Raw genomic sequence first — 9599 nt, forward strand, 5'->3', positions numbered from 1 at the left:
AGGAGAAGTCATCAGAGGTCAAAGGTCGCCCCCAGGCAGAGTTCTCAGGCTCTTCTTGGGTTTCATCTTCGATCTTTACCTCCACATGTGGTCCACTGTCTTTGGAAGTCACAGGAGACACTTCCCATTCATCTCTCTCTAAGGAACTGACGACGCTCCACCTCACCGGTTCCTCAGTGAACTCATCCTCTTGTGATGATGAACTGGTCTCCTCTAAAAATGTCCTCTTGGAGGAAATCTTTACTCTGCCTTTCTTTTTCTTTCTCTTCAGGCAAAATTGTTTTTCCAGCTTGTCCACACATGTGGCTTCCTGTGTGAGAGGTCTGGAGGACTCGAGGTAGAATTCTACAGCGCCATTCACACGACCGACTGATTCATCGGAGCTGTCCGTGTTCTCGCTCTTGAACGTTAAGCTGGTTTCTACTCCTGTAGAAAGAAAAGAATTGGAATTTAGCATCAGCATTTCTTGACTGACGATTATTAAAGCTAGATTACAATTAAAGAAGTTATTATTATTAACCAGACTTAGAATGGATTAATGTTGACTAAAGCAAAATAGGGATAGTTTACCATCAAAGTTATCATTTACTCAGCCTCGTGTTATTCCAAAACTATATGTCTTTCTTTCTTCAACATATACATTAAATAAATAGGAATATTATATATTATTATCTTTAAATATTCCAATATTCTTCAAAATATCTTTTAGGTTCCACAGAAGCAATAAAGTCACACAGGCTTGGAAAGACAAAGATGCGTAAATGGCAGAATTTTAATTTCTGGGTGAACTATCCCTTTAAGACTCATTAGCATATTTAGATTGCATAGAATGATCATTTATTCAGCGTAATGATCTTAATGTCTAATGAAATTAGACAGTCACTCAAAAATAGAATTAATCAAACAATGCAATCACAATTTCAATGCTAGCATAAGGCATGATTTTCAGCAAATATTGAATCTCTTCAGACCACTTTCATGGACCATGGCGTTTTTTATTAATTTTTTTGGAGCTCAACAGAAAAGGGCAGCCAGGATAATATATTTTGTGTTTCATAAAACATCACAGGCTGAATAAATTATGAAATAAATGTAATTTTTTGGGTTAAGTAAGTACTTTGAAGTGTTCAAGCATTCACACAGGACATGTTCTTACATTCTGAGATAATGTTGAATTTTCAATTTTTGGCTGCTGTCTGAAGTAAAATGTTGAGTTTTTTTAAAAAGCGTCTAAAGACCATGTTTCCAGTGTGAATGCACCCTTACGATACCTCCAAATGCTTTTAGAAACATTTGTGTGGTAAAATGACAATAGCATCAATAAAATGTGATCGAACTGGTTACTAATAATAGAAGAAAAATTACCTAACCGTGCCAATAAGAACAACAGGCCATTTGATGAAACATAATAGGTGATAGAGCAATTTTCAAAAGTGTCAGAAGATATTTAAAAAGGCTACAAGTGATAGAACACTGCAGAAAGAGCTGGAAACAAAGAAATAGAAAATAAGTATGTCTTATGAAAAAAAACTACTGCACCTTTAACTAAGTGAAATGTTCAAAAGAAAAAAAAATAACTAATTAAGTGCCGTAACTGATGACAGACAGCTGTCAAAATCTGGAGGACCACAAATGGCACTGCAGGTGAGAAATGCAACGCCGGTGCATATGGCAGCTCCTTCCATCCTCCACCCGCCTTAGCACACCTCCAAAAGCACACTAACTTCCTTCCCTGAAATGTACGTGTCTGAAACTGAAATATATCCTAAAGCATATCACTGTTCCGTTCCAGACAATATCTGATCAGAAACACACCTGCAACAAAACTGCACCAACAAGGAACTGTGACTGCATGAGCAGCTCAAAGATTTACGAAGCCCTCTCTACAACGGTCAACAAAAACGATTTGTGATTGGAGAAGGAGTTTTGGGGACAAGGTAATAAGAAGGTACCTGGGAATTTTTTGGACACCATCTGTAGCAGTGGAATCTGCAAAAACAAATGTGTATCAAATCAAAAAAAGTATGACAAAAGTATGATTAAAAAAAAAAAAACTAAACAAAAAAAAACATAAAACATGAACATTAAGACTACAGGTATGCACCGTGTATGGCTGATCTTAATATAAAAAGTAATTCAAATAAACATACAATATCAAAAATTAAAATAACTGGCCTTCCAAAATCAAATAGGCTTTTATATTAAATAATATGAAATTTATAACTTTTAGCATATATATGCTAAACATACACAATTTTTTTTTTTTGGAGGGATCTAAGACTAAACCTTAAAATTAGGAGCTGTATAATATTGTCTTCTATCTAAAGAATAAGATCTCAGCCAGCATGTTGTACAAAATCCATGTGGTACTAACATACAACAGACAACACATTAGTTCTGCTTACTTTAGAAATGTGGAACTGAAAATTAAGATTACTAAAATTATAACACAAAGTTTCAGTATGCACATCTATCCTTCCAAGTACTATGAAAGTTAATATGCTATTTAACCCCAAATGCTTGTAAAATGTCTTCTGTCCATGTGACTGCTTATTTTAGAAGAAACCTGTTACAAAAAAAATGGAACCACAAGTCTGGTACTTATGAGTGTTTTCTTGAAATGAATATGCCACTGCAATGTTTAAAGCAACAAAGATAAAAGTACCATCGTCACCATAGTACCAGTCAGATCCAAAAATAAGCAATGATTTAATAAATAAATTGTATTAGGGGTGCCAAAATGTTTTATTAACAATGCAACAATATTAAAATACTACTACTAGAAACGAAATAATATTTCACAATGTTTCAACAACTGATACATGGTTGATATTACGATTCTGTACAACAGTATTTTGTCTATATTTAAACTATTATTTTAAATGCTACAGGAGAATTTAGCACCACAACAGTATAATTTACAATATGAAAAATGAATATTCATTTTGAGATTTCCTAGAGTGTACATTTAACAAAGTGATTACATTTGATTGATTGACTTCAGTATAATGTTAGTTAGTAACAAAGATCATTTAAATGTAAAAATGGGAACTAGTTTTTTCCCCCAATTAATTATCTAATTCAATATCATGATATCAACTAATACATTAAACAAATTTTTTTTTTTAAATCACTGATATCGGCCATTAACTGATACAATACAAATATCTTGTGGATGCCCAAGTTAAACTTTTCACACAGCAGTTCAACACTTAAGTACTATGCTAATAATAATAATCAGTCATCCAGCACTCACCAAGGAACTTGCAGACATTGACATGGTAGAGAAGGTTAAGGACATCAGGGTATATATCTGGCAGATGTTTAAGGGACAGAAGTCTGCGTAGTTTGGAAGAGAAGGCCTTTCTGTGGAGCTGAGTCAGCTGCCTCTCCTCTGAGAGGGTGGTGGGCCTGAGCTCCACCCGATGCTCCTGCAGAACTTGGTCTATGTATGATCCTTGAACCTGAGGAAACAGCACCTCTTTGACCACCAACATGGGAATGAACACCGCACCAGCCCTCATGACATGAGGAAAGGGACATTCACGGCTTTCAACATACTTTTGAAGTTGGAAGACCACCTTTTTAAGAGCCACCTCCATCTCATCACCTTTCAGCCATACTTCCCTCATTTTCGAGCCCAAGAGACAAGACACCTTCTGATCTTTGCCTGATTCTCGAAGGTCCAGTCTGCACAACCAGTCCCTGAGCTCCTGACATGGGGTTCGATTAACGCAGCAGTATATGAGTCTACAGAGAGACTGATGAAGCTCCATAAACTGATGACGGGCATGTTTACTGCTACTTATAATTGGCTTGGCCTCCAGTGGAGACTGAGGAACCTCAACAGGTTGGGTTACTGGAGCTTTCAGGACCTCAGGGAGGACTATTTTAAAGTTGGCCAATTTCAGGCAATGAGGTGGGATTTTAGTGAGAGAGAATTTAGTCAACGGAGGAGGCACTGGAGGTGTTGAGGGCAACGTAGGAACTGGAATGTAGTCCATGTTGTCTTTCACAGCAATCTCAGTCTTGCATGTGGCTAAAGATTCAGACTTTTCTACTAAGAAAGGATTGCTTTCTTCTTCAAAGTAACTCTTTACTACAACATGACAAGGAAGAGAGTCAGATGTACTCGTGTCTGGCTCCCCTTGCTCTTCTTTGACCTCAGAACTGTCCGCCTGATGATTCATCTCCTCAGCAATGCTCACTTTCATTTCCGACCGACAAGCCGCTTCATCTGGATCCAATTTTTCTTTTTTGATCTTTACAGTCTCTGGCATTTCAACTGGACCGTCACTGTTAGCTGGTGACATTTGGGTGTCTTGTTTCAAGCTGAGGTCACTTTCACCTGAATATGGTTCTAGATAAGAGTTTTGAATTTCCGGCTCTTGTTTAAGCAGTTTCGCCTCAGGCTGCGGCTTTGGACTTTTTGAATTCCCCAGTGAAGACAACATGCCTGTAGCTTCAAAATAGACTTTATAAGGAGCCAAGCTAAACACTTTATTAATAACTGGCATGGGTGGGGAGGACGGTGACTGAGGCTCATTATCTGACAACTCATGGGTTGAGTCAATCTTTTGCTTTTTACTGACTATGTCCGTTTCAAGTTCCTCTCTGTGCCTTTTAGCTAATATATCTTTGTCAGCTGGATCTGAAACACAATGCCTTATCTTAAGAACATCTTCACGGGACTTTGTAGGAAATTCTTTGGAACTGCTTACAAGAAAGCCAGTTTCAGACATCTCTGAGTGTTCGAGGGTAGTGGTGTGACTGAGATGTCTGTAGTGGGCCGGAAAAGGATGGAAAGCCCCAGTGGTTCCAGACTGTTTGCAAAGCTCCAGAGGGGAGTCAGGTGTCTGCACCCTTCGTATGGAGAAATCAAGTGGTCGCTCTGATTGATGCACTGGGAAAGGTGGATGTGGCCGATCATGCATGGGTGCTTGGTTACTATTAAAATGCACCCTATATGAATGATAAGTAGGATATTTTGGGATTATCGGATGGTGAGGGGGTACAACAGAGCAGGACGGTGACATCAAGTCAGCTCGAGGGGAATGGAACTGACCCATGTGATGATGCTGACCATGCTCATCTGTAATAACATTGGGATCGGCTTGGTAAGCTTCATGGTGACTCTGAGGGTAATAGACAGTGGAACATGGAGCCATTGGTGTGTATTTAGATATGCGAGGATGGTCCTGATATACTTTTGAAGGAACTCCACGGTGTGCCAGTGTCCTTGGGTCATAAGTGTGTGGAAGACCCTTGTATATTTGTGGGGGAATTGGGGCACGTTGGCAGTACTCTGGTGTGGAGCCAATAAATTGATGTGCAGTGTTGTAAGTATAGCTTGGTTGCATTAAAGAAAGTGACCTCCTGGGCTCGTTTGATCTAATACCAGGGTAACTCTCAGTCTTTCCATCTTTTATACCCTCTGCACCATGCTCTAACTGCAAAACCCTCTGTTGCGCAAATGCCTCCTGGCTTTTTTTATGCAGGTAAGCCAGGCGGCTGAAATGAGCAGCCCATTCGTCGTCATATATGCGAGGGGACATCCTTTGTGGTCCATGTTCTACACCGTAGTGCCCTGCGGTGCATCCACGCTCAGTACAACAGGGGCTATGACCGTATACAGGTTTTGGAATAGCCAACCCAACACAGCTTTCTGCATCTGATCCTCCAGTATGACCCTTGGGGACTGCCACTGGAGAGATGACTCCAGCCGCCCTAGGACTGTGCTGTCTGGGACTGCTAGCATAATAGGCGAACCTTTGCTTGGCTGCCAACTCTTGCGGTACAGCACAACGTCCACCACCAGCATCCACAGGGAAGGACACTTTATCAGGCCTGTAAACGGTTGGAATTGATCCCTCGGTGGCCGATGAGTGAATCCCTGGGCTTGGCCCATTTCTCACACAGGTTTTTGAAGGGCCCCATGGAGAAGGAAAGTCAAGTACATCTTGTCCACCAAGAGCATATGGGAAATAAGCTCTGCTGATTGGCAGAGCTTTGTCATGGGAATAGTGTGGTCGGCTGTCAGCTTTAGGGAGCCCCGTGGGGACTACAGTGCCCATGGCACCTTCCATATTACTTTGAACTAGAGGGTCGATGCAGCTCCGTCCCTGCTTACTGCTCATCTTGGACTCCCGACTGTGGCTTGACCCAGCTAAATCAGAGCTATACAAGAAAATAAGAACAAAACAGTTCTTGAGTGTATATGTTAAGGTTATTAGAGTTATCAATGCTGTACAATCATTTGAATGAAATATTAAAACAGTCACTCAGCTTCACCTTTGTGGTTTATTTATCTACTTAGCAATACCTTCCTTTCTGTGGTTTTGTCAAAACACAGTCGCCTGACTTTACAGTTCTTTATTCTATTTCCACAAATATCATGTGACCGCTTCCTTCAAACATTAGGAAGAAATGTGTGAGTGGTAACCATAACAAGAAAAAAAACGGGCACTTTTCTGCTTCACAACAAGGGGTGCACCTTACTTCCTCTGCGTGCAAGAGCATCTTGCAGTTTGGCTAAATACATCAAAGTTAATCAGGGGTGAATATGTACAAATGTTCCAACTGTCACATGTGTTTTGAATTCAGTTAGGACAGAGGAAAATACTAAAAAAAAGATAATATAATTTATTATACACACACTCACATATGTTTTAATCTTTCTTTTTTTTCAATCATCTACTCTTGCTGGACTTTTACTATTAATAATATTGTTTTGTATTTTAGTCATGCATTTTGATATACATTTGCACGTACGATAATATATTTTCTTTACATATCTTTATATTTATATAATATAAAAAGTTATATAAAATGAAACACTTATTAACTGTACATTTTTATAAAACTCAATCTATACACCATTTTAAAGGTGTTCACTCATTCCCTCCGGTGACGTTCCCTAATGGGCAAAGAGAGCATAATGATGCTCACAGGAGGGCAACACTAGGCTTGACAGAGGCAGTGAAAGTGGATTTAAGTGGTTTATCAGTGGTGAAGACAGTCAGTCCCCAGATGAAGCGACCCAGAGGTATAAAAGTGATGAAACAACCCCCAACATCTTTCAGCATACTTTGGCTGCGTGTCAAAACCTAGAGAGCTGCCTTCCTAGTCAGCATCATCATAAACGCATAGAACATTAGGAACGCGCCCAAAATGCTCAAATATGCTGCACGTGCCTATGATGCCATTGCAACATAGAAGTGTCATGTCTGTTAAAAACCGAAACTTCTAAACAGTTATCAAATATTATCAAAAAGTATACATTAACGTTATACAAAATGACGCAAACATCGTTATTAAACAATGATAAATTGAGGACAATACTCTATTGTGTGCGCGAAGCGAACATGCAAATTCATTAATGCAAATCTGCGTTTAGAAAAGAGACCATTTGGGGGACCTTTTGAGCATTTTGGTAAACTTCCGTCAACATTAACCTTAGCTAAATATGTTTGTTACACACTTCTATATGCTGTGGGGAAACCAAAGCGACAAAGCCTCCCGAGCCAGAGATATCGTAATTCAACATACATTTAAATAAACTATGTAAAAACCGTGTTTTTAACATAGTACACAGCTGTTACTGAAACGTGGTACTCCAACGACCAACTTTAAACCCGTGCCAAATACAGTTGTCAACTTTCATCTGTGTATTGATCATGTTCGTATCTCTTCGTCAATCTTCGATAACACGTTTACGTTCTAATCATTCCTAAAACAACTTTTGTTTGTTCGGGAACACTCACCTCAAGCACTGAGATTCCTATCCGACCGCACCAATCCATGACAACTGAAACACCCCAAAGTATAACCCAAACAGTCTGGAAGCGGATGAAGTATTGTAGCAGAGAGGCATGCTTTAACGCCTCTGCTTATTTTCCGAAAGGTTATTTCACACCGCCAGTCGAAGTATGTCTGTGGCAGCACGTCTAGCCAATCGGAGGGCTACAATGAAAAGAGGGCGGGGCTTCAACGCACAGGCGGCAGCAGTTAAACCAAGCGTGAGAAGTACATTCGTTACATGAGCATGAAACATTTTAACTTAAATGAATAACGATTTAATCCGTATGGTATATTATAGTATATGTGATTATGTAGAACAGCTTGGAAACGGTATGAATGAAATCAGGAAATTGATCTCATTTAGGCTTCAGGCCTCTATGATTTATAGCCTTACTGCATGTTTCACTTCAGCAACTTTACTGCACCAGTCACCAAGTAGTACAATGATTTAAGTGAAGCACCCAGCTGCACATTGTTTATACAGGTTGAAAAGAGATTTGGAAGTGTGTTTGTTAGATGATCTGCAGGAATCTCGGTTTTGTTGTTTTAACCAATAATGTCTGACTTGGCATCTAGACGAGATTCTTTTGAAAAAGAAGGATTTGCTTCAAAACCTGTTACAAACCATTGTATATTTAGTATAAGTGCAAGTCAAGCATAAAAGAACTGCAGTTTAAATGTTAATTTTTTTATGTTTCATTAGATATTTTTGCCTTGGTGGCAATTACACTGAATAAAAGAAGCTGAGTTTTAGACAACAATATAGCCTAAATAATTTGCTATTACAGAAAGTTAGGGTCCCAACGTCAAATGCATATTATTTCTTCATTTAATTTAATAAAAAAATATATATTTAAAAAAATATTTGTTTTACATTATTTTAAATCCCAAATCTCTTTTCCAGTTTTAAATAAGAATAATATATATATATATATTTTTTTTTTTTTTTTTTTTTAAACTGATCGCAGTATATTTCTTGCTTCACCGGATTGATTGTGATTAGTGATTTACAGTCACTACAGTGGTGTAAATTAACATTGGTTTTAACAGGAAACAGTGTACTAATTTAAAAAAAAAAAAAGTGCCTTAACAGCCATGAGCTAAAACAAACATATCCTGTGGGCCTATATGTGGTTTGTGATGCTTGAAAAGCCCATTAACCCATCTCTGTGTGGAAATATCACCAACTGTCAGTTTTTGAGCTGACATGAAAATGTCATGATAGCAAAACCTTGCCTTGGTTGTTCAGATGAAAAAGACAATGTACTTCGACAAACTGGACTCCTTTGTAAAGCTTCTCCAAGCCATTATGTCACTCGTGGAGGATGTCAAAGTGCCAGTCAGTACTTGGGATTGACATAGAAACTCACCAACACCTCTGACCATCACGTTTTGTCGCCTCTTCTTCTTTGCAAAATAATCACGAAAACACAGAGTTCCAGAAATAATAACTTTATTTATAACTTTATTTCAACACTTATTTTCAGGATTAACACTTTTTACAACAACAGATGCAGAAACTGAGAACTTGTGTGTCATGAGAGTTGTGACAAATGTAGTGAAATGCCAAATCAGACTTTTATATGTAGAGACAACAAAGCTGTGATGCCTGCAGAACATTTAACCATCACATTTGCAACTCGTGCTTACACACAGTTTTCAACTACAGATCTCATTACAGGTGCTTTCCTCGTTTTTTATTTTTAGCATCTCCCCAGTAGACCTTAATCAGGTTAGACACCATATCTTATTGTATTGTATATTGTATATTGTATATCACAAAAAGTATTCTCTAGCTT

General features: G+C 38.5%; 1 protein-coding gene across 2 annotated transcripts; it reads right to left on the bottom strand.

The window, feature by feature from the left end:
* Window positions 1-226: 226 nt before the first annotated feature.
* c18h15orf39 (chromosome 18 C15orf39 homolog) lies at window positions 227-7937 on the bottom strand. 2 transcript variants are annotated; one of them, XM_058752014.1, is made up of 4 exons: window positions 7764-7935; window positions 3257-6177; window positions 1953-1989; window positions 227-426 (listed from the first exon to the last, which is right to left on the bottom strand). In XM_058752014.1, exons 2-4 carry the CDS (start codon window positions 6135-6137, stop codon window positions 375-377), a joined length of 2970 nt encoding a protein of 989 aa, XP_058607997.1. In that variant the 5' UTR covers window positions 6138-6177; window positions 7764-7935; the 3' UTR covers window positions 227-374. The 2 variants fall into 2 exon arrangements, with proteins under 2 accessions (XP_058607997.1, XP_058607998.1); XM_058752015.1 differs by lacking the exons at window positions 227-426; window positions 1953-1989 and having other exon boundaries at window positions 3300-3464; window positions 3562-6177; window positions 7764-7937.
* Between the last annotated feature and the right edge of the window lie 1662 nt (window positions 7938-9599).

Source organism: Onychostoma macrolepis, chromosome 18 (assembly GCF_012432095.1).
Source record: "Onychostoma macrolepis isolate SWU-2019 chromosome 18, ASM1243209v1, whole genome shotgun sequence".
NCBI lineage: Eukaryota > Metazoa > Chordata > Actinopteri > Cypriniformes > Cyprinidae > Onychostoma > Onychostoma macrolepis.

Excerpts from the sequence above, each read along its gene's own strand:
- c18h15orf39 (XM_058752014.1), bottom strand. The coding sequence starts at position 6,137 with ATGAGCAGTAAGCAGGGACGGAGCTGCATCGACCCTCTAGTTCAAAGT. Across the intron at positions 1,990-3,256 it reads CAATGTCTGCAAGTTCCTTG|ATTCCACTGCTACAGATGGT; the intron begins GTGAGTGCTGGA and ends TTGTTTTTGCAG. Across the intron at positions 427-1,952 it reads GGTGTCCAAAAAATTCCCAG|GAGTAGAAACCAGCTTAACG; the intron begins GTACCTTCTTAT and ends TTCTTTCTACAG.